This window comes from Hippoglossus hippoglossus, chromosome 15, assembly GCF_009819705.1.
Source record: "Hippoglossus hippoglossus isolate fHipHip1 chromosome 15, fHipHip1.pri, whole genome shotgun sequence".
Taxonomy (NCBI): Eukaryota; Metazoa; Chordata; class Actinopteri; order Pleuronectiformes; family Pleuronectidae; genus Hippoglossus; species Hippoglossus hippoglossus.
The window spans coordinates 20,415,660-20,440,917 of record NC_047165.1 but is presented as its reverse complement, the minus strand read 5'-3'; the positions used below and the strand labels follow the sequence as shown (position 1 = coordinate 20,440,917).

Below are 25,258 nucleotides of genomic sequence, written 5' to 3'. Positions count from 1 at the left end.
ATGCGGGATGGGCGTGATGAACGGTGGCGAGCGGAAGAAAAGCGATCGGAGTGCTAAGCAATTCATGCTGAACCTGCCAGCCCTGCTGGCACACCTTAACTCAGCTGGCAGGCCCGCTTTGCGTGGCAACGAGAGAATAATGGCGCATTCTGACAATGCCACTGCCCCTGCTGACACAAAGGGGAGCCCCTGTCCCCTGCCTCTGGTAATGAAGAATGAATAGTTAGCTCATTGTCTACTCATCCTCGGTCTCTCTCTCTCTCTCTCTCTCTCTCTCTCTCTCTCTCTCTCTCTCTCTCTCTCTCTCTCTCTGCACACGGTCTCATTCTCACTCTACCTAATTGAGGTTTAATCACTGAGTTCTAAATGCACTCACTGGATTATTATATTGGGGGAATGACTGTTTATTGAATAGTGTGAATCATTGCATGGGAGTAGGGTGAGGGCGGGAGGAATTCATTTATAAACTCCAGAATAGTTAGGTTGATTTGTGCATTGGCTGGTTTGCTGTCGTGTCACAAATTTCTGCGATACTAGGTTCGACTTAACGGACTTTGATTCTGTTCGTATTTAAAATAAAGAGTGAACTGACGTCTACTGAACAGACGACGGTGTCGGGTCCAGTCCGGTATAGACTAATACATAAATCAAATGCACATATAGTCAACTGAGAACAAGTCTTTAGATTAGAAGTTAAACAGGATCTCAAATCTGGATCATGGTTTGAAGGGTTTCAGGTGTCAGAGTATCAATCAAGGACCTTGCATGCTGATGAATATTAATTAGCTTTTACTAGTTTTGTACTGATGTTCAAATCGACAAGATGTTTTCAAAATATTTGAATCTGAATAGTAATAATCTTTGCCAGAAGCAGAGGCTGAATAAATCTTTATTATATAGTTTTAACAGAACAAAACAGCGTTCATTATCAGTTATCAATCATTGGTTGTATTTAATAGCCTTAAATACAATGTGTGTTATCATGTCAATACTACAATACAAACACAGCATAGCACCCCCCTCATACTGCAGTTTGCAGTTCCGGTCCCCTCAGTTTGCTCAGCAGTGTGTCCCTGCCTGCACCTGCCCTCTCATCATCAGTTATGTCTGAGACTGGACCTCTCATTGGTCTTCTTAACTAGTCCATCTCGACCCCTAACCTATGGTTGTGTGGGTTTGGGTAAGCTGACAGGAAAATATCCCAGATTCCTTCATTCATCTTCTGACATCATTGTTCATTTTGTAAAACAGGGCAAAAAAATCTTTTTTCCTCTAATGTATAAATATATATATATATATATATAAATATTAATGCAGAACCTTAACAGTGACTGTATATGTCAACATGGTACAGCATCACCAAGACCTACACAATTACAGAATAAAATGTCACTGTCCTCACAAATCAAACCTTACAAAAGGAGGATTTATTCAGGGTCATTTTAATTGAAAGCAGATTGCTTAAGTTTTGACGAAAGTTTTTGTTCTTGGTCTAAATACAAGACTAAAATGCAGTTTTAGCCGACCAGTCTATTTGTGACCTGTAAGCAGAGAATTACAGAATCTAGGCTTCGGACTGAGGAAACTACAAAAAAATGCTCGAACAATGCAACCAGCGCAGTGTTTCTTCTGGGATTTGTTGAAAAAAAGTTGAATATAAGAATAGCTTTTTATCTACTAAGCAAAGCCATAGTATATTTATATATATTTAGTCAGTTAAGACTTTGCTGTAAAAGTTTAATGTAATGTCATTTTCTTTTCTAACTATTGACTTGTGGAACACCCCTGTGTTTGATATGCATTGTCAGGAATACCCTGGTGTGTGTGTGTGTGTGTGTGGGTTTCTCTCTGTTTAAGTTGGGAACAGTGGATCACCTCCATCTGTTGGCAGGACCATAGACAGAAGGCTTGAATCTGTGTGTGTGTGTGTGTGTGTGTGTGTGTCTTTGCTCTTTGAAGTGGGACAGATTGCTTTAACCTCTCTTCTAAGGAGAGCAGCTGGAATAGAGAGCTCCTTTAAACAGCCGCTTCCTCCTTCGACAGTCATGAGATTATCCTCCATTGATGCACAAAGCCAGCGCCTTCCTCGGCAACCTCTCATCCCAGCCCCCCGGCCCCTGGCCCTCTGCAAACACTCAGCGTTGACCTTTGACCCATAATGCAGAGATGTATTGCAAAGTCACTGTGCAGGATCAGTAAAGGAGCCCAGAGGAGTGAAGACATCCCTACTGTCTCCTGAACTACGGGCTGCTTCTCTCCCGACAGCTGCTTGTTGATATTTTCCCATTGCCTGTCTTCTCTGCTCCCTCCTTCCCTCACACTAATTGGCATGTATCAAATAAGGAGCCAATTGCAGCCAAATGAATTATGGTAACATCGTTTAGGGCAGTCAGTGAGAGAGTGTTTACGTGTAACATGCTTTGGAGGCAGGGACTTTGAAGGGAGAGATCTGTTCATTGATTCTGCACAAGCACCTGGGCTCTGCTGGCAGGAGGGAGCCGACATCACTACACTGATACAGCCTTAAGTGACAGCATGGGGTTCTCATTTTCCCTGTATCACTGTTACTGGTGGCCTCTGACAGAGATGCTGGGATTAGTGAGCACCATGTGTGTGTGTTGGAAGCGGAGGATGTTTTTCCAGAAAGGACGACAGTAGGAGAGCCGTGATCAATTGAGTTCAATCAACCACCACCAACTGCACTGACACACACTGATTGGTCAATCAGTAAACCTATGAAAGGATCAATCAATCACATGTCAGCATCTTGCAGTATGCTAAGGCTCTTCTCCAATACTGGCCACAGTAGCAGCGATGTGCAGAGCTTCTTCTTCGCTCCAACTCTAGAATCTGCACACGGATTCATTAGTATCCTTGAAGCTAAAACACTTTAATTCAACCACGAATCCCGAGTGTAATTATTCTGGGAATGACTTTTTCCTTCAAAAATGGCCGCATTAGCTAATTGTCTTTTTCTTTCTAAGTGAATCTTCCTGCAGTACCTCTCTTGGCACAAGTTTATAGACTCACATAAATGGGAAACCCTACTCTGTTATGTTACCGAAGCTGCTTTCAGACCTGCCCTGACTCCGAATAATCTCCTCACATTCTCAGCTAAAGCAGGAGATCATCCGCAGAATTCATCGCAGCGAGTGGGCAATGAAACCAAAAACTATCTCAGGATGAAAAAGTGGGGCCAACACAGAAGACACCATGTCAAGACAGTTTTTGGTGAAAAGGGCTGAAGCCAGATTTGATGTATTGTAGAGAAAAACATATGATCTCCGCAGCGGAATGATATTTTCATCCTGCCTCTGCCTGCTGCATCACCCCTCACCTGAACGCTCCAGATTTCTGTGTAGTTGTAAAGGCTTCCGAGTGGAGAATCTGCTTTTTTCGTGTGTGAAAATTACACTCGGAGAAAATCCTGACCCAATCCTGCAGACATTCTCTGGAGTTCATGTCTGAAAATGGCCTAGATGTGGTGAGCAGAGCTTCTCTGTTGCTCTTGCAATAGGCCAACTCTTAAAATCTGCAGATGGAATCATTAGTTTCCCTGAAGCTAAACCTGTTTAATTCAGCCACGAATCACGAGTGTTATCATTCTGAGCAATGACTTTTTCCCTTAAGAAAAAACAGCATTAGCTAATTGTCTTTTTTTCTATGGGAACCTTTCCTGCAGTGCCTCCCTTGGCACAAGGTATAGATTCACACAAATGCAAAACCTGTGGCCCAGTTATCTCACTGAAGATGATGTCAGCCCTCTCTTGTCTCAGTAGAAGCCAACACATCTCTGTTCACATCTACATGTATTTGCATGTACTTCTTTATGTACCGCTGCCAAATGAAGACATATTCATATCCAAGCTTTGTTTACTGGATCATAAAAAATCATTTGAACATGAATGGAAGGGATGTTTCTCTGCTTTAATATTAATACGTATTGTGCCAGTAAGCAGTTTGAGCTCCTGGCTTCAGTAGTCGCGGTGCGGAGGCCAGAAATTTCTGCTTGACTGAATTTTGGATTTGCAGAGTGGACGACAGAAGGAGGGTAGCCTGGAAGAAGTATAAGATGATTATAGAGTCCAAAAACGTTAAAGATCCATTTGAGAAACATATTTTTTTTAAATGTGATACTCACAACCCTTACTTGACCTTATGGAAACAGTTTTTGCTCCTTCAATCGGAAGCGAAAGAAAAAAAATGGCCACATGACCACAATTGGTGCTAATCAGAGACGGCAGAAAAATGACTGTCTGTGGTTGTCTTTGCAAGCTGCGGCTACAATGACTTTTTGACAGGGAAAGTGTCTCTTGCCCTTCTCACTAGCTCCTTCTTTGGCCTATTCATTGCACAAAGCTGCTTAAGCGCACTTAAGCGCATTAGCATTTGGCTGCCAGGGGACCATATTGACCCTGCATTTGGATGGCCTAAATGAGTGAAAGATGGAGCGATTTGTTAGGGCTTTAGAAAGTTGCTTTTGGGGAAGGGTGGGTGGGGGGCAAGCACGGAGGACTGGGATTGAGGCAGAGGGGGGGACTGCACAGAGTTGTTCCACTTTCTCTCAGGGCACGGTGTTTGTTCTAATCTGGTGTGAAGTTTCTCCGTGTCCGAAGCGGGACTGATTTGTGACATTTCAGTATAAAGGGCCTTTTTCTGCTAGCTATATTGGCTTGACCTGATTATCTGATCTGTGCTTTGAATTTCAATCAGGTCGACCAGTCTCCGCCGTGTGGTATGGGAACCACTGGCTGAGGATTACCTCATTCAACTGTCTTCAACACAGATGGTCGAATGTTTAACTAATTGTTAAAAGAGTCCACAAAGGGGAATTTAACCATGCACACAGTCCATGGGGTCAGTGCTTAGACCCAGATAAAGTGAGGGGACAGTGGAGGTGTACTTTGTGAGATGGTGCTTTAAAAATCTTTCAAACGCAGCACAGTGTGGTGGAGGGTGCTGCTCACAAAGCATAGGGCACAATGTGCGGATGTGATGGAGTGGGGGGGCTATAGGCCATACTTAAGCTACCTATAAACATCTAGGCGACATCATAAAATCCTAAATATAAATTTATAAATTATTTCTATTGAAGTATCATTCTTGTCCTTTATTCTAACGCGTCAACTCGCTCTCTTCTCCTCTCACCTCCAGAGTCTTTGCTCCACTGCCACCCTGCAGACAGTCAGAGCCGCCGACCCCAATGAAGTTGACAAGCTAATATTCCGAGAAAGTGATAATGACCGAAAGGTAAGCTGTACTGCATGAATGCTGCCCGACACAACACTCCGTTTACAAATTGAACAGAAACTCTTAAACAAAATGTAACTGTTAGTGTTTTCCTACCAGATTTGTGTTTTTTAATTGCTAACTAATTTGTTTTAAGACTCGCTAAAAATGTATCTGCCCACTATCAATCCCATTCAAACGAACTGATTCACTGTAAAAACCCACCATTCTATCTCATGGATTTAAATAAACTTAACTTAGCACAATCAAATGTTCAAATACTAATTATTTTCCATATCTACATTGTCTATATTGTCATAAACCCTCAACCTGAGGTATTACAGGTTGTATTAACATGTGGTATAAAGTACTGGGATACCTCAGTGTAGAATGAACAGTGCTGTCTGCCACTGCAGCACACCGCTGTTCATTAGTGCTCCCATCAGTGCTCTAATTACAAAGTGAAGTCCACATTCGTATTGGTATTAATCAAAGCTCCGTTTCTCTCTCCTCTTTGATTAGGTGGTTCTTCAGCTTGAGAAGAAGCTTTTTAATTATGTCAACCAGGACGTTTTCCGGGAAAACAATGGGACCTCAGTAAGTCACCCCTGTGCTTTCTAACCCTGCATATATTCATCTACTCTTTAATCCCTACTCTCACTGTAACAAATTTGATATCTTATACTGGCTTTATAGCATTTTTTCCACTGTATAGTAACAACAGATTTTAAATTGAATCTCTGACAGGCACAGAACATAAGAGAATGAGCTATACGATTTGATTTGAGGCTTTGTATATTTTGACAGCAGGTACAGAAAGGGTAAAGGTAAAATAAACACAAGTCATTTGTAGCTACTGAACCTTCATCATGCAGAAGTTGATGCTCTCACTTCATTTTGGCCTAACACACGGTCTCTTTGTCCCTGCTGAGGGGCCAAATGTCTTTGGATTAACTTTTAAATGAGACTTGAGTGTGGATGAGGTGAGTCTTAAGTGTCTGCAGAAGAAAAACACCCGGCACACTCCTCCACTTTTATATGGCTGTATATTACATTAAGTAGTTCAGAGTTGGACCTTGTTAAAATCCCAAGGAACCTTGAACACACACTCGCTCACCTACACATCAACAGAATGGTCCATGAAGCCACAAGTCCTGACAGAGTGGAGTTTATTACACTGTTGCACACATTATATAAAACATAGTAGAAGTTCTTGGAAATAATTCCGTATTATCCTTTTTGTATTATGAAATTTGGATTCTAATTTATTTGTTGACTCGAGCTAATTAATGATTGTGGATTTGTTTCTCCACATGTGACAGTTTAGGCCTTAAAAACTCTGTTGTAGTCTGTGGAAGAATGTTCAAATATTACGTACTAGGTCTTAAATATGTTTAGGTAGGTCTTAATTACGTTAACACTACTTCATCACACTTTTAAATGATTTTATAATTTGGCTGCATGCATACTTTGTAACATCTCCATGTTTTTTAGTACTTTTAGTAGTTCCAACGTTACTCAATTATGGGAAAGTGTAATTCTGGGACTCCGATATTTCTTCATATGTGTCGTACATGACATGGATCTTAAATTGTATTCATTATGGTCTTAAAAAAGGCTTAAAATTACATTTACAATTACAAGCCATTATTTTGCACATTTGTTCCATATTCCAAAATGTCCTTATTCATATTGATTTCTTCCATCTAACCCAGTTATGGATGTCTAGGTCAGGTTCAAGTGTATTAATGTACCACATCTCAACTCAATTACTGTCTCATGTGTGTGATATGCATTTCATTTCTGTGTAGATTATGTGCTGTAGGTAATTATATATAAAATGTACATTTAGTATTTTTGTGTTTGCATGCCCATTCATACGATAAGGGATTTTTTTTACTTTTGTTTACCACCAAAACTACATCAGAACAATATAATTGGTGTCAAATAAGTTTTCAGTCACAGAAAAGTCTAAAATTAGAATTAGAAAAATAAATAATAAATAAAATAAAATAAAGCATTACTTAATTATGTATTATCTTTGGTAAAAAGTGGGACTCACCAATGGGAGGTTTGTCATTTTTTTGAGAAATAATCAACACATTACCTGGATGAATATTATTTTATCACTTCTATCTCCCCTGTCAAAGCATATTAACAGGCCACCACCAAAATAGCAGCGAAGGACATGATTCAACTGATTAAGCAAAGATGGAGCCTGAAGACAGAGATGCTGGCACTTATTGACCCTGCACATTGTACTGTTAGACATCACTGAATGTGATCAGCAGAAATACCTAGAATGTAGCTGTAGGAGGCTGAGGTACCCCCTCGTTTCCTTCTCCTTCCTCCTCCTCCCTCCTCCCCCCCTCCTCCTCCCCCCCCCCCCCCCCCCCCCCCCCACCGAGCAGACAAGATGGATGACATAATGGGGGCATCAGAGATAATCTGATGGTCATGGTCTAGTTAACACACCATGTTATGATCTATAAAACAAACTACCTTTCCAAAGGATAATGTTCTCCTCACACTCCTCACTGGGGAAGGGGGGGGAAAATCCATTGCATCCTTCATCAACTGTGAGACTTGTACCGGCTTGACAGAAATTTAATTCGAGGCAGCTCTTGAAAATAATTATTGTATTTTGAGAGGAGTAATCATTGGCCAGGACATGATTGAATGTGTCCATGCCTATTGACTTTTGCTATGATTAATAGGTTTGTTTAGTCGATATGCCATCGAAATTGTATAATTAATTATCCCCAGCGCTGTCACGGCGGGACGATGGAGAGCCCTGATGAGTATTTGGGAAGATTAAATTTTCTGGGCTTTCGTGGCGTCAAGGGGCACCGCGGGGTGTTGCTCCGGCGGAGAGACGGGAGTAGCGTGATTGTGTATGGGTGTGTGCACGCATGCGCGCCGTGCATGCTTGTGCCGTGTGCGCCCTCGGAGCCGCACACTTTCTCCCTCTCCGGGAGCACACACCCACAGGGCCGTCCCCATTGATTTTGTTTCAGTATCTCTTTATTGTAATTTTATCAGCGTGGTGTCGGCAGATGGGGGAGCGGGAGAGGAGGGTGTGTTTGTGTACTGGCTGTAGTAAGTGATGAACCTTTCTGTCTGGCCTGCCTCTCCTTGTCATGCCGGCGGCGTCGTCCTCCGCATTACTCACAAGCCCAGAGACCATTTTAAACATGAGAGGGACATAAAAAAGAACAAATGCTGCTTCAAATCCAAAGTTCTTTCATATTTTACCCGTCAAAGCGCCTAAGTGGCAATGCAGAAGCCGAGCTTAATGAAATCTGACCTTAAAGGATTTAAAGCAGGCTTATATAAAGTGATTCTGCATTGGGGATATGTCTTTTCCTTTAGCTTGTCCTCTATTCTACTTCAGGAGAGTATCGACTGCTTATTTAGCCTCATCAGAATAGCACACACGCACAGTAAGCTGCCATTGCCCAGGTTTGTTTAGTCGATAATCCCATTGATATTCCAATCTTCTAGCAATGTCTCTGTGCTGAAAAAGTCAAAAGTGTGTGGAGAGCCATTTGTTGTCATTTCCTGATCAGTATATCAGAACTCAGTCCTCATCTAATCTCATTCCTCTCTACTACATGCTTTAACAGACATGAAAATAAGAGCACAGTGTTGTTTTGTTTGGTTTGGCCGCTCCCAGTACCAATCAGCCCCCCCCCCCTCCCCCCGTCAGTGACAGTTTATCGCTTTTCCACACAAAATAATGAAGATGCCATAAAAAGAAGGAAAAATATGGCCCCTGCAATGAAAGCCAAGTGTGAGGTGTAAAAATCAAATTAAATGACCTTTCACCCCAACATTTATTGATGGGTTTTAATGGTGGCAGGTGTTGTCACAGGAGATATTTGACAACGCGTAAATCAAAGCACAATTACAGGTGGTGGACGGTCCGCCAGCACGCTGAGGGGAGGGACAGTCGGGGGCCAGAGACCTCATGTTCCCTCTTTTTTCCCCCTCCTTCAACTTCCTGCCTGTGAACCATCACGAGCACTTTGATTTAAGAGCGCACTGATCATCGAAGCAGTCAGAAATTTGAGCCTATGACAGGGTCGTTTTTACCCAGACACTTCTTCATCTTTGTCCCTCTGTGATATTGCCAGAGCAGCAGCATCTCGCGCCACTTCCTCCCCGACGGCCAAGGTCACTTCTGCCTCATCCTGGCTGTATAAAGTCATGAGGCCTCCAACCAATATAAGCTTCTTTTTTTATTTTTACTACCGACCTACCAGAGCGGCGGAGCATTATGCTTAATTGACCTGGGATGAAATGTAGCGTGAAATTTGTGGCCGCAGGCTTTTCCATTCACCTGAATGAATTACTCAACAGTCACTTAAGCCCCACACTCCGTAGATACACACAGCCATATGTTGCTCATCCCCTGCTGTTTAAACTGTGTCACACACTCATAATCCCAGGTGATTTACCTCAAACAAACAGAATCACACCTGTGATCATAGATACACATGTGTACATAAACAAAAGTCTCAATTATTGATTTTAGGACTGGGTACGAGCATCCATCGCTAAATAAACTCTGACACACACTTTTAACATCCCAATACCTTTGTCCCAGGCTGCAGCTCAATATATTCTACACACACACACACACACACACATTCACTGATAAATCTGCTGGGTCAATATATCAGCTGTAGCCAGTAAGTAACAAGAAACTTCAGCAAAGAAATGCCCAAAATAAAGATATGACATTTCACAGTTTTTCTTGGAACTCTAAAATATCATCATATATATAATTTTTCTTTAAAACATTAAAAACAGTCTTTAAAATGAATTAAAGTTATTGTTCATTGTTGATTCATTGCTACTGAACTGAACAGCAATTGTTCAATCATAGCTTAGCAACCATTTGGGAAATAGATCGTAGGTGCAATTTTCTCTCCGAACCAGAGTGAAAACTAACAACCTGACCCGAGCCCGGTGTGTTTGGTGATTACAGGCACATGAAGCCTGAATATCATTTAAAGAAAATTGACCCTGACCCTATTGGACCTGTTAGGCTCTGTATCCTCACTCTATATACAAAGCATAATTAAGTATAGCTAAGGATTACATTATTTACTTACAGTAAATTGTGTCTTTCCCTAAAAATAGGTACAGAGCACATATGCACTACAACCAATCGTGTTACAGTCTTTCCTGCACAGTAATCTGTGGCATTTATAGCAAACAGGAGACTTCTGTTTGCAGACTTTTGTCTTTAAAGCTGTGCCTCTTCACAGGCAACGGACTGTTAAGTGCCTTGTTAAATCTGCACCAGGCCCGAGAAGAGACGGCGCCTGAAGGACAAACTCAGGGAACAAATGACTCTCGCTGACGTTCCATTACCTGGGAGCTGCCCAGCTTAGACAACTGCAAATATGAAGTGGACAAGTGATAACTGTCGGACAACAATTACACAGATGACAGTTTAGACCTGGAGCGTGAAGCATCTCCAGAAATGAGATCAATGTAATGTTAGATAATAGTTTTATACCGTGGCATCATGGGAGGAATGTCTTCATCAATGCTGGTAAAAGTTTAAAATATTGAAAAGTCAGTAAGAGGTAGTGTTTTTAACCAACACGTGAGGCTTTTGTTCGCTTAATCATCTACCTCCGTACAGGTAATGAATCAAATAATGAAGCAAATAATAACTAATGGGAAAAAAACAGTGTGGGCTAGAAATGAGAAGCAGATTTTTTTTGAAAACTGCATATGTATTGTGCATGAAGGGAAAGCGCTTACTTGACACTGACTGTCATTATCACATTAAACAATATATATTGTGTAACTATTGATATAAAATATGGTTAATATATAAAATATATATTCTGTTTATTGACAATGTTTTTCAGATTTCTGTAAACGCTCAAATATCAAAATTGATAAAGGCATCACAGACCACACACACACACACACACACACACACACACACACACACACACACACACACATATACACACACACACACACACACACACACACACACACACACACACACACACACACACACACTAGAGGGTGGATGGTAAAACGGGGTGTACAGTGGAGCGTGGGGTTGCATCCCCTGCTCTGCCATCCCTCATCCACAGTGTGTGAGTCTCTCCTGTGACCCCGGCAGTGTGAGTTTGATGAATGCCACACATCTGCCCTCCTGAACCTCCGAGACTCTGACTGGGAGGCCCCTCTGCCTGCAAGTAATGGCCACTGTTCTACACCACTGACACACAATCACACACATACACACACAAACACATAGCGTCATCGTGAACGCGGCTTATTTGCGGGCGTCTCGACGGTCACGTGGAGACAAACAATGTGTGGATGGTCACACATGCACAACATAAATATGTCAGTGTAGATGGAAGACTGTAGTTACCTTCTGCTGATGTAATAATACTCGTATGACACCCACCTCCCTCCTCCCATGTCTCCACTTTGCGAGAACGTCCTTCCCGAACATTCCCCATGTGCACCACGTTGATATTTCATCATGTATCCGTCAACACATCGCTGCATGTATTACACCAATGTAATGCCATTAACGTCAAGCTGCCTTACTTCAGGATGAGGTCTTCGTCGGGCCATAATTGTAGCCCGGTGTTTGAAACATGCACAATAGCCCAATTTACCAGTAACCGAACATGCCTCGCCTCCATCCTGATGTCTTCCTGTCTGAAAGGAAAGGGTGGGCCTAGCGCGAGGTCCGCCAGGGTTGCTGGGAAACGTCACTGTCAGTCTCTCAGTGAGGCAGTCATGCAGGTGCCCGAGCTACCTGTTCATCTCCCAGATAATTAATGTGTACAAGCAGCCGCTAATTGCACTTCTCACTAATGATTTATGGGTTTTGTGAAAGGGGGGAAACTGGGGAAAGTGTGTGTGTACACTCTAGTGAGAGAGTACAGCTGGGTGAGGAGACATGATTGATGAAGAGTGTGTGGATGCACGGTTAGTGCGGAGAGAGAGACCCCCCCCCCCCAGAAGGAACACACACAACTGGTCAGCTGCTGTCAGTTTTGGGCAGTGTTAGATGTAACTCAATCAGCCCAAAAATCCTTGTCAATTCAGTTTTTTTCTATGTATTCTTGTCTACAACTTGCTGAGGCCTGGAAATAGAAGAGTATTGACTTCTAGTGTCAGTTAGGATGAGACATCAAATTAAAGTGTCTGAGTCAAAACAGGCTTGAAATTGTCAGTGAATTGTCTTGACATGTCTCTGTACGTTGGGAAAACCCTATTTATTTTTCTAAAGACAATTTCAAAACAGGAATGAACACATATAGTTTATCATAAAAATGACTCAGAAGGACATGGAACTGCTCCGAAGTCTACAGTGGAAAACTGTTTATTTGTACCACTATATAAAGATGGACAACGCATTTCCGCTTCCTCCCATTGTACAAGCATTAATCTAAAATATTGTGTATAGTAGCGTTGCCATCTTGCACATTTGGAGCGAGACTCTGCACAGTGGTGATCGTGGTGTGGAGCCATGGTATCAAGGTCCTGCAGATACATGCGGCTGACCAATCGTAATTCAGTCTCACTGAATATGTAACAATGTAAAAACAAGAACAAATAATTTAAACTTTTCTCTCTTTATTCCTGTTCTTTTTTTTTTTCATAGCTTTTAGTGTTTGACAAGGAGCTGTTGGTGTTCAAGGATCGGCTGCATGAGCTGGAGCTCTCATTCCCACCCAGGTACGACAACTTTGTGTTCACACTACTAACATCTACAACCCAACACTAGTCTCAGGCCCTGTTTATACCTGGCATAGCATGTGTCCGGGGGTGATATGAATAGTGTCTCAAATTTGATCCTACTCTCTGACGTTCCGGCAATGATATCATGTCCTGCATCTTTTTAGCCACTTGAGCAGCATGGCTCTGTGTGGCACTGCCGGTGTATCTGTCTGTCTTCCTTTCCACCACTTTGGTCGTGAGTGAAAAATCTCAACTACATGAAATGTTGACATTCAAGGTCCCCAGAGGACGAATTCCTTGTAAACCTATGGCACTGACTGTTCCCCTTGCATGGGGTTGGCTGTCTTTGGTTTTCCAGTGAAATATCTCTTCAACCGTTGAATGGATTACATAGTAGTTATAGGTGGAGACATTCAGGGTCTTTATCATCTTTGGAGATCAGGGCTGTTGAGTCTCGTCATTTTGAGCCACTGTGGGATGACGTGAATTTTTAGATGTTCCATGTTTGATCTTACTGGTCTTTAATTTTAAATGTCTTAAAAATCATTATAATAATAACATTTACATGAATGAATAAACATTGTACATATCTTTCAATTACATAATGAGATGAGAAGTGATTATGCCCAAAGGTTGAGTTGCATCTACCAAACAAAGACTTGATGGGCCTGTAACACAGATGTTTTTAATTTAAAGTAAATATCATTTACAGAGGACAGTTTCTCAAAATATACATCTACACCACTTACAAACCAGTAAAAGAATAACTTCTTCTGGTTTGTTACTGGTAGTTTCAAAATGTGTCTTCTTTATGGATTTTATGGAGCAGCATTAATGACATAATAACGACCTTTCTTTCCTGTGGAAACCATTTATTTTTAAAATGACTCTCGTGAGAGTCATTTTAAATTATTCCTAATTATTTTAGGAAATGACAGAATGAAACGACATGACTAGAGCAAACCTGAAGCCTCAGGAAAGAGCCACATGTTGGTAAATGCAGTGATCATGTTCACCAGACCTTGGCCGTAAGGAGTTATTATTAATATGTAAAATCAGAAGGAGTCGGTCGTCCCCCTCTTTGTCCAAAATGGTTTCATGAAAGCTGTTTAGATCTGTGCTTGATGGGTATCAGTTGTTAAGTACGATTGGATATGGTCCCAAACTGCTCCCATGTGTATCTGCGTATATGTGTGTGTGTGTGTTGTGTTTGTCGCTGTGCGTTGGCTTTGAGCGGCATTGGTATTCCGTCTCAGTGGGACTTGGGGGAAATTGGAGCGGGTGGTCTCCTCTCCTCTTCCTCAAACAAATGCATTTGCAATTAGCCCTTTCAGAGGAGAGGGAGGGCAAACATGCGGCCGGCGTGGAAATATGTTTCGGGAGCAGCGCGTTAATGGTGCTTGACCTTTGCCGTCGGTTGTGACTCAATCAGTGCAGATAATGAAACGCTGTAATCAAACAATAATTACTTGATAAACTGCTCTAGTGGCAGGCGCGGGGCGGTGGGGGATTTTAGAGTGTGTGTGCGTCTGTGTGTGAGAGAGGGCATGAAATACACGGAGCTATCAAAATGTGTGTGTGTGAGAGAGAGTGAGTGTGTGTCAAGGTTCTTCCAGTCCCTGTTTTTTAAATGACTCTGTGTCTTAATCAGGGACCCCATTTACATCACTTTGCATAAGTGACAGGTGGATTTATTGTCCTTTTACACTGGCTGACTTTTGCACCTATCCATATAATACTGAATCATCTCTCCACAGGGAGGAATGAATGTGCTGCTGAGGAAGAATGCAAATGATTCTCTCATACTCATACTGATGATGAATCAAATGGATGAAACCCAGGAGCAGCGTATGAAATTTGATTTGATCTACTCTGTGTGTGTGGAACAAGCCACATTGTCGGCCTTGTAATGGGTAGCAGTGGCCTAGTTAAACTTAAACAACCCCCTCCTCCCACTTCTCACATACACACACACCCTACACACACACACACATATACTGATACCCCTCCCCCTGTCAGGTCTGCCTTGTGCTCCTTGAGCAATCAAGCCTCAAGGATTGTTCTCCATCACATTGCCTGCACCGGACCAGCCCCTCACCATCTGTGAGGTTATTACTCTTTTTAATGCAGGCCATCGGAACACACCCTCAGTGACACACACACACACACACACACTCACTCATGCACGCACACGGCTCACTTTTGTTCAAATCTATAAATCAATAGTAGTCACAAACATTTAATCTGCAAGTTAATTCTGTCTGTTGTCCGGCGCCGGGTAAGAAGTTGTCACAAAATGAGACATGCTGTCAGGTGGATAATAAATTGACCGATGGACAAACATATGTAGCTGCAGCCGCGGTGCAGAAAATTGTATCTGCAGCTTTATATTTTTTAGCAGCTAACTACAGCTGAAGCATCAGTGGTCAGCAGCTCGTCTCATGCAACCTACATCCAGGTTCGGCAGACATACATCTCTGTCCCTATAAATGCACACACATGAATTCTTCCCCTCCAAAGCTTCGAAATGCATATCGTTTTACTTTCAAGAAGTCGTCGGTCAAAGTTGGCCGTGACTAGTCAAAGTACTTGGGCACTGGGGTGAGGAATTTGCCCGGGCCTCGTCACAGTTGGACCTGGAGCCAGGCGGCTGCCGCGCACTGATCAGCCGCGGTACGACTCATGCGTGCACTTACAGTCATACACAGGAGCCCGTGCATGGTTTTCATAGCCAGTGTTCTGAGAGAGAATGGATGAGTCTATTAATCAGAAACCAATCATTTATTTAGACGTAGTTTCTCCATCAGGCGTAATGTATGAGCCTCCAACCAGCCATTATATCATTATCTCTGCATAGGCTACAGTGCGGCCATTTGACTGAAGATTATGGTAAGTTTTACTCTACATTATGGTTCTTTTGATTTCATACTTGAAATGGCATAATAAAGGTAATATCCCCTAAAACATACTAAGGCAAAAGTAACTTATTCATGTATTTTGATTGATTTAGAGGAAGCTTTTAGTACTCTCCTGATCTGATTTCTTTGCCCTTTTTTGCACGCGATCGATGCAAAAATTGAATCGGGACCCCGGCTTCAGAAGGAAAGCCGTGGACGATCAGGAGCAGTGGAAGAATGTATTCTGCCTGGAACATGGTTACTGGGAATGGGCTTTGAGGGAGATTTGAGTGACATCAGAGCAGCGGGACACTCCATCAATGGACAAATCATGAGTGATTTCATGGCAGCGACATGGTGTGGAAGTTGTGCAGAGAGAAAAGGCTGGGGAGTAGAAGACGGAGGAGGAGGAGGAGGAGGAGAGTAAGATGGGCTGCTGTCCCATATCTGTGTCTGTAAAGGAGGAGGAGAGCCAAGATCTGGATACGAGCGAGATACAGCTAGTGTCACTGCAATTACATTACGGCATTACAGGTGTTATGTATGCATGTTCACAGATGTCTATATATGGATCTTTGTAAGGGAAACAAAACGTGGAAGAATTAGGATTTCTTGGCCAACAGGAAAATGTGTGAACCCCATCCTTTATCGGCTACAATTATTTACTTAGGCTACAACCATACTACTACGTGTTCATTTGGATATGGCATTTTCAAACTAAAACGGGTTTCTTTCAGTTTGAATCCCTGTTCATACCAACATGCCTGAAAACGTTACCTAAAACCGGCGCTCCATTACGTGCTGAAAACGCCTCTGGAATTGTCAAAGATTGTCCGAGTACTAGCTTGTCATTTACGCATTTAAGCAGTTGTATCATTAACCGCACAACAGCTGATGTGTTTTAACACGATGAGGTATAGTGTGGGGAACAACATTCACAGCTTTTTTTGTTGTGTTTTTGTTGCATCGTGCAAGATGCAACACAAACTTATGAGCCTCTTGCAGTTACATGAATACACTGACATTTGTCATTGGACCTGGAAAACTTGGATTTAAAAATGTTCGGATGCCAACCAAAAATGTAAATTTTGGGAATTGGCTAGCAGAGTGACAAGATTCATATCTCTCTGGCACTTTTTCCATTTAGTCCATGGCTTAGCCAAACCTCTCCTTAAGCACATATGGAAAGCTGGGAAGGTGTTAGACCTAACAGGATGGCTCCAGTCCCATGTGTTTGTCAAGTCTAGACTTTGGAAAGAAGCAGGGGACCAGAGTGTGGCCCGGAGGTCAGGAGGTGAGGCCAGTGAGGAGACAGAAACATAAACAGTTGTGTCTTCACTGTTTGGGAAGCACCCTGAGAACAGCGTCTTCATGTTGGCTAACATTTCTTAAAGCTGCAGGTTGGTGAGGACGAGCTGGGAAAGTCTACAACATTCACAGGTTGGTGAAAGAGGAAGGTCAGAATGACTTTGCGCCTCAGATGAGAGAGGTTTTTGGTGGCACTAATGGCTGGCCTGCCAGCTCCTCAATAACTGCTAATAAGTGCATATGAGTGAATTATCAGGGCAGTGGAGAATTCCTCAAGACTCCTTTGGAGCTCATAGGAAGTGCTCCCACAGATGGCTCTCCTGTACACAGTCACTGTCATTGTTCTGTGAACAACACTCTTCCCACAACACTCCTGGCCTCTGAAGGCCTGTACGGATGATGTCACCCTTATTACCCTATTTCACTGTGAAAACATTATTCCTATAGCCTATCCTATATGAAGGAGGCTTTTTGTTCTCTGCACTGTGAACAGCCTTGCTATACTGGAGCAGAGGCACCATATACGCGCCCCACAGAGGTACGTTTAATGACAACGTTTGGGTCATAGCACTGCGTCCGAGCTACTGTAAGTGTGTGGGCTCGTGTTGGCTCGGCGCCACAGCGGGATCCAGCGTTACAGGCTGATCTACTGAACAGGAACATTGTTTTACAACCATCAGCGCATCCATCATTCTAACTACTAGAGAGCCTGTGAAAGTGATGAGGGTCCATTGTGGCGATAATAGCTGAAGATTGTTCGCTGTCATGTGTCATTGCCTCTTGTCTGGGATGATGCCACTGAGTGGGAGGCTTTGTTTGAAACACTCTTACATGGAGAGAATCAAATGGATGCCATCTGTGTCTTCTCGTCTTCATTTAGAGCAGCTAAAGGCAGAACATGTCATAGCTGAAGCCCAGCAGGCTGTGAGCCATGAGCTATTGATGGCATTTCACTCTGTTTGTACTGCACTATGCCAATGTTGTGCCTGCAGCCTCCCAGCTCTACAAACTGAAGCAAACATCCAGCTTTATTGATAGCATTTGGCCGATCTTTTTGAATCTGTGCGTGCGTTTGCGTGTGCGTGTGTTTTGTCAAGCCTCCCTTGACAACGGCAAACAAACACAGCCTTAGAGGCAGGGAGTCGTTCGAAACCCGCAGTTTCCAACTTTTTAGCCAATGCCAGCCCAGCACTGGCCGCTCCAACCTCCCACAATGAACCCTTGACCCCATGTCTCAGATACTATGACTCTTATCTGTAGCTGCTAGCCCTGCCTGTATTTAACAAGTTGTTATTGCCCTCATTAAAAAATGAGCAAGCGAATAGCCTCATTTGTCATGATGTTGAACAAGGTATTAGCTTTTGATCAAGAGATAGGAGCAGAACACCTGGGCTGGAGCTGTCAAGTCAATTCAATTTGACTTATGTACAGTAGTACCAATTATAACATGTATTATCTTGAGGCTTAATACAGAGTAAGGTCAAGAACTAACATTAATAGATGGAGATAAACACAATATTTTACCCCATGAGCAAGCGCTTTGAGACAAGAAGAAACCTCTGACAGAACTGGACTCAAGCTACCTCCACACTACTACGTTTTAGTTTTGAAAGAAAACTACTCAAATGACTTAAATTGAGAAGTTTGGAAATGCCTTTGGCTCTGTTGTAGTTTGAAAACACTGGGGCTGCGTTTAAGTATGGATGAATAATGCAGTCACCCGCATTTGCTTCCTGATTGGTTCTTATCAGTCACGGCTCCATTACCCACTGCGAATATAAAATGCTGTAAACACTTACTGCTGGTAGTTTTCTGTAATTAAAGCTGCTTTCAGACATGCACTGAACTCCGGAGAATCTCTGGAAATTCTGATGACGTATGTGTGAACGCAAATCTCCAGGAGTTTCTCCTGCCTGCCCCCTAGTAACAACTCTGAAGAATGTCCAAATGAGCTCATGTGAGAACACAGCAGGAGATCCTCCGTGGGATTAACTGCAAGCGAGTAGGTGTGTTGATGATGATTCTGATGAATCACATGACAGACACAAAAGTGAAAATGCGGTGCCATACACGTAGAAGACAAAGCTGTCAGGATAGCGTTTGTTAATAAGAGCCAACGCTGTTGTCGATGTGCTGTAAACAAACACGTGATCTCCTCCACAGAATTTATACGTCCCTCACCTGAACACCCCAGAGATTTCTGTGTTGTTGTTAATGCGTTTGACTGAAGAACTTCCTGCTGCCTTGTTCATATGTGAAAGGCAAACTCTGGAAAAAGTCTGGACACAATTCTCTGGACATCCTCCGGAGTTCATGTCTGAAAATGGCTTAAACTACAACAGAGTAGACAATCTACTTCCTGTCTACACCGGCACGCATATGCCCAGTGTACGTGAATGGTATACGTTTTGGGTGTATTGGTATGAACAGAGATTATTACTGATGCAGAGTTAAAAGACTTGTGTGGACAGTTTGTTTTCATTTTAAAACAGTCTTTTTTTCCCCAACATATTAGTATGGACGTAGCCTCAGGGTGCAAAGTCATCTAGACGTCTGCTGGGTTGAGAGGAGAGAAACGAGGAGAGGGGCGAAAAGAAGAGATCAGGAATGGGAACAGGAAGCACTGTCAGACAGGAAGCACTGTCAGGTTGTAATAATATCCATTCCAAGACTGAGTGTCCAGTCTCAATGAAGATTGTCGTCTGGCCTGCATTTTATATGCAGCATTTTATCTTTTTAATCTTTTTTATTGTCAATTGTATTGGTGTGTGTGTAAATACAGTAGCTTGTAAATTACAGTAACGTATGTCCCAACAGCCTCACCCTCGACTGGGTGAGGCTGGATGACACAGGTGTAGCCTGTGCTCACCTCGCTGTTTTTTTTTTTCACTGTTGGAAGACAAACAAGCTGACATCGACCGGAACGCATGTGAGTAATGTGTCAGCAGCCAAGTCAAACATTAAACCCCAAACCAAGCATGAATGAATGAGCTCTCGATGGCTGCTGGAGGGGCTCAATGTGCGACTGTACACACACGTCTCATCTGAGGCTGTAAAAGACCATAAACACCAGTGAGAGACAAAGACACAAGTTGTTCAGTCATCAATCAATCAGCAGTGTCGATGTCATTATTCAACACTGATGTCGGTCAGAAACTTTTCTCTAGTCAGTTTTACTCTGGAACATGACAGCTTGTTATGCACTGTCAAGAAAGTGTGAGACTAACCTTTATACTAGGTGTCCTGGATGTAGAGATCTTTTTAGCTCTCTCACTTTTGAACCTTCACCGACTCTGCATAAAGACAAAGATGCTTTGTACCAGTTTTATTCAGTTTGGGCATTGGATACATGCTAATGTAGCAGGTTAGCAGGTTTTGCAATTTGTATATAAAAAATTATATGTAACCATTCATACAAACAGGAAATGATCCAATATATCAATCAAACTAGGAATTTTAGCACACCATAACACGCCGATGCAACTTAAACCTACAACAAAGAGACAGTAAAATGGTTTTACAAATATTTCATTGATATTGTTTGTTTTCAATTTCACCTCATTCCAGGCTTAGTTTAGAGTTTTGTTGTCCAGTTCTGAGCAGCTCCTTCATTTCCTTTGTGCACTGCATTGTGGGAGAATAGTGTACAAAACAACACTGACAAACAAGTCTCATTTCTGCATGCTGACTGATTTTCATCAGCTCTTGATTATTCCACTTTAACGAAGTGAACCCACAGATTTGAGTTATCATAACTGTGTTCATTTGGAATACGGCTTTACTTGATGCAACCAGATTTCAAAAGACTGTACTTGATCACTAAATATTGTGGCCTTAAATTAAATGACCTTCAAAATAAGACAAAACAGTCACTAAAACAGATTTTCACAAATGCCTTCCGTAGTGCAGATTTTCAAAAACCCTGGTTTCTATGTTTCTGTGTGTACTGGAGTACTGAGTATTTAGGAAACAATGACATCCCAGTTTACTTTGCGCATGCCCACTGCTGCCTCGTGTAATAACCATTAGCCAGAAAAACAACAACTATGGGAGCTATTAATGGTTTGTACTTGTTTCTTACAAGTTTGCAGCTACTATTCACATTACTGCATCACATTAGTGACATTCATTTCCCTCGCCCGATAGTTCTGATAGTGTTCTTTTCTCGTATTTAATGGATCGGTGGTGTAGACGTTATCATCACCTACTGGTCTGCTTGTTTGAGCCTTTGTAGTCATTTTTGTGTTCACGTCTAGATGGAGATATTCCGTAAAATGAAGGTCGCGTGGAAGTAATTGTTTATTTTTTAAAGGTAGTGTAAAGTTTTCTTTAAAAAAAAATATCCACAGTAGTGTAGACAAGACCTCTCTCTCAACAAAACTATCCAAATGTCATAGAATATATGAATTTCATGATGTTGTGAACCACCAGTTAAAGTAAAAAATGTAAGAACAATTTGGCTCTGGTGCATGAATTAAGTTTAGGAAGTGAGAGGTACATGTTATTCCTAATTGCTTACAAGAACAGAACACATTAACTCCTTAACATCCCTGTCAGAATGACGTGGCAATATGTCCATTTTACCTGTGATTGTGGGACTCTCAATTATTATTAAATACACACATAAACATATCTATATATATCTTGGGCTTCGCTGCCTGTGGCTCCATCCTCTGTGCTGGTGATGACTATAGGGTCCTCATGATGAGCTGGGCCCCAGTCACCTGGCTCTCTCCCTGGATCTGACCCTTCCACCTCTCAATGACCCTGAACAGTCTCCTGGAAGAGAAAAAAGGTGTTTTCCATACTCATAACTCCACAGTTCAACACAACAACAGGACTAATGTCATTACTTTTTACAAGTCTAAATACAAGAGGGCTTTCACATCAGAACTTGGAGACAAAAACTAACAAACTTACCTCAGTGTATGCGCGTGTTCATTTCATCTGAACACCATATATGTTTATGTGTGGATACCTTGAAGTGCAGCTCCCCCTCCTATACAGGTACACAATTGTTGAAGTTATCAGCTTGTCCCATTAATTAGTGTAATTAGTCTTGCTGCAGGCAAAAAGTGTCTGATATGAGCTGACGGCCTCCAGCCCACACGCCCGTTTACCTTCCCCGATAAGTTTGTGAGCTCGCTAATCAGACACATTAATCATTTTGGCCCCAGCGCCCCGTTGGACTGTTTGCTGTTGCATTAAGACTTGTTATCTCTATTGGAGCCAATGGAGGGTGCGGTAAAACAGAAAGGGGAACAACCTACCTGCCCACACAGGGACACAGAATGGCCCTTTAATGGCCATTGTGCAGTCTTTTTAATCAGCATTTACAATGGCTCGCTGTCATCAAAAATGAAGGAACGATAGCAAAGTTTTGTTGCTGAAGTGCTTTGGGAAGTTTGCTATCAGGCGGGAGTTCATTGTTTGAAGGAGGTGAGGGGGGAAACTTGATTTTCTCTCAATCTCTTTAACACCAAAATGACCCCAGCTTGTTAGTCAATAAAGCTATAACAGAGTCCCTGATAGGAGGAGGATTGTTCGCAGGCTGTTTGAGGCCGGCCACCATCCCACAGGAAGCGGGAGTATTCAGGCCACCCTGAAGTCGAGCAGCTCCACGAGCCCTTTGAAGACTTTGCTCTCTTTCACCCTCACTCTGCCTCTTTCTGTCTGATCCATCTTTATCCCCTCTCCTCTGCCTCCCTGTCTATCCCTGCGTCACTCATCCTATTCTTCGTGCTCTTCTCCATTCTCTTTTATCCCAGGATCACTTTGATTAGCATACTAAAACCCCCATGCATTTCCCCCATGGTTTAAGGGCTATTAATGCTAATTGGAGGCAGGGAACTTCTCTAAGTAGCTCTCAGCAGGTCTATTTGTACACCTGGTGGGGGGGCTGTGTGGCTGTGTGTGTGTGTGTGTGTGTGTGTGCGTGCGTGTGTGTGCGTGTGTGTGTGTGTGTGTGTGTTCGCGCAGGCGCCCCAGCCTTAACCCTATTCTCTCGGGCAGCCATAAACGAACTGACAGATACTGTATGTACATTATTTACAGAAATGGTCAACTTGTCAGCACATATCTATAGATTATATTGTAATAACTGTAATCTATGTATTATTGTCAATGTCGTCACTATGCAAAGAATCCTCTTGAGGGCGAATAGGTCATCTGTTGCATTACATTTCAACAGTTTCACTCAGGATTAGTCATTTTTATAACTAATCCCCAATAAAATCAGTTTTATTCATCTGATTTAAGATTGATATTTATTTATTTTATTCTTTGTTTATTTGACTGGGAAACTGCTTATTGATCAGCTATATAGATGATTTAAAGAGAGTGCTGGTGTTTTGGTTCATGTATAAATGCGATATGTTTTCAAACAGTGGCGAATGACACAAAGTCATCAATAGTATCTGAAAACCTTTTTTCATTGATAAATGTAGCTTTACTTTGAGTCTAACTGGAAGAATCTCACTTACTTTTAACGTCTTGTTCTCATAACTTTATTCACGTTAAAGAAGGGCTTGTCGATATGGTTAAAATCATACCAAGATAATAGTGTTCACGTCAGTGGATATAGATAATTATCACAATAAATGTCACATTATTATTTAATAATAATAATAACAGCAAAACATTTAATAAATCTGATGTAAATCAATTGTGTGTTGTATCTCTTTACTGTGCACAATGGATAAGCAATATATCGATATATATTAGTCTTCTATATTGCTATTGATGAAAATTACATTATTGATATTGTTTTCTTGCCCAGCCCTATAATAAATTGACTGGTGATGTTAGGACTTCCATCACAGTCGAGAGGCTTTGTAGCATGCACAAAAGAGACACGGACGAAGATGTCAAGAGAGCTTTTGGTGATGCAGTGGTGTTAATGTGCTGTAAACACAAACATGTGATTTCTGCAGCAGCATTAATATGTTACCTCCTCCCTCTGCATGCTGCACCACCCATCACCTGAATACTCCGGAGAGTTTTGTGTTGTTGTGAATGCGTCTGAGCGGAGATTCTCCTGCTGCGTTGTTCATGAGTGAAAGGCAAACTCTGGAGAAAGTCTGGACCCAATTGTGTGGACATTCTCAGGAGTTCATGTCTGAAAACGGCAATGCTAGCACTTGAACTAGTAATACCTTAGTTGGGACAGCAGCATCAGGCACATAGTAATTTGAATGCACACATAAAATCACATATAAAGCAACCACGGCTTAATGCTTATCAAACACATTCTGCCTCAGCACAAAGTCCAGTTAAGCCATCAGAGCTCGGTAAGTGTGAAGAATTGAAGTGTGTGTGGCGTGTGTGTTTATTTTATCATTAGGATATCACCATCCTCGCAGAGGAGGCACTTTGTGCTATGCTACGGTTAGCACGCGTGGCACTGAAGGAGCAAATTGGATTGGTATTACAGTATGTAAGCCCTCTCTTACATCCTGATGAGCGCCGACAAACAAATTGGATTGGTGGCGTGTAAATCTGAAGCACTTTGATGAGTCGAAGGGGCAAATTGAATTCTCAACAATGTAAATCTGTATCAGCTCAATGGCTCCCCTCTCGACTCCAGCCCTGCAGCCGCTTAAATCATTCGATTGTTCACTGCTGTTCCAAGACACAATCTCTCTCTCTCCCTCTCTCTTGGCCATTTGCCGCGGCACCTAATCTGTTTTTGATGACCGTGTAGGGATGTAGCGATACATATGGGCAACTGGATCTCCCTCTGGCCCACTCCTCCTAAAGCTCTCTCATTCCTCCTTCTTCGTTTTTTTATTGTCTTTCTCTCTCACCCACAAACACACACACACACACACACACACACACACACACACACACACACACACACACACACACACACACACACACACACACACACACACACACACACTCACTCACAACCTGTACAGTTGGCAGAGAAAGAGCGTTTGATTGAGCTATCTATGTGTGTTGATTCAAGAGATTACTCAGATGATTGGTCATACTAATGGACCTCCTGTTTTCTCTGGAAAACATTTTGATCTGTCTCTGAGATAAGGCAGATGACGTGACGTCTCATATTTATGACTCCT

The 25,258-nt window shown here is 42.3% G+C and overlaps 1 protein-coding gene across 9 annotated transcripts in view; it reads left to right on the top strand.

The window, feature by feature from the left end:
* Positions 1 to 25,258, top strand: part of LOC117775372 (inositol polyphosphate-5-phosphatase A) — a 149,551-nt gene that overhangs the window by 116,359 nt on the left and 7,934 nt on the right. For all 9 annotated transcript variants that reach the window (XR_004616258.1, XR_004616257.1, XR_004616256.1 and 6 more), the window contains exons 10-12: positions 5,155 to 5,250; positions 5,752 to 5,826; positions 12,893 to 12,966. Coding sequence is in view for 6 of the 9 variants with exons in the window: in XM_034608456.1 (XP_034464347.1) it covers positions 5,155 to 5,250; positions 5,752 to 5,826; positions 12,893 to 12,966 (245 nt within the window). In the remaining 3 variants the exon portion in view is untranslated. The remainder of the gene's footprint in view (positions 1 to 5,154; positions 5,251 to 5,751; positions 5,827 to 12,892; positions 12,967 to 25,258) is intronic.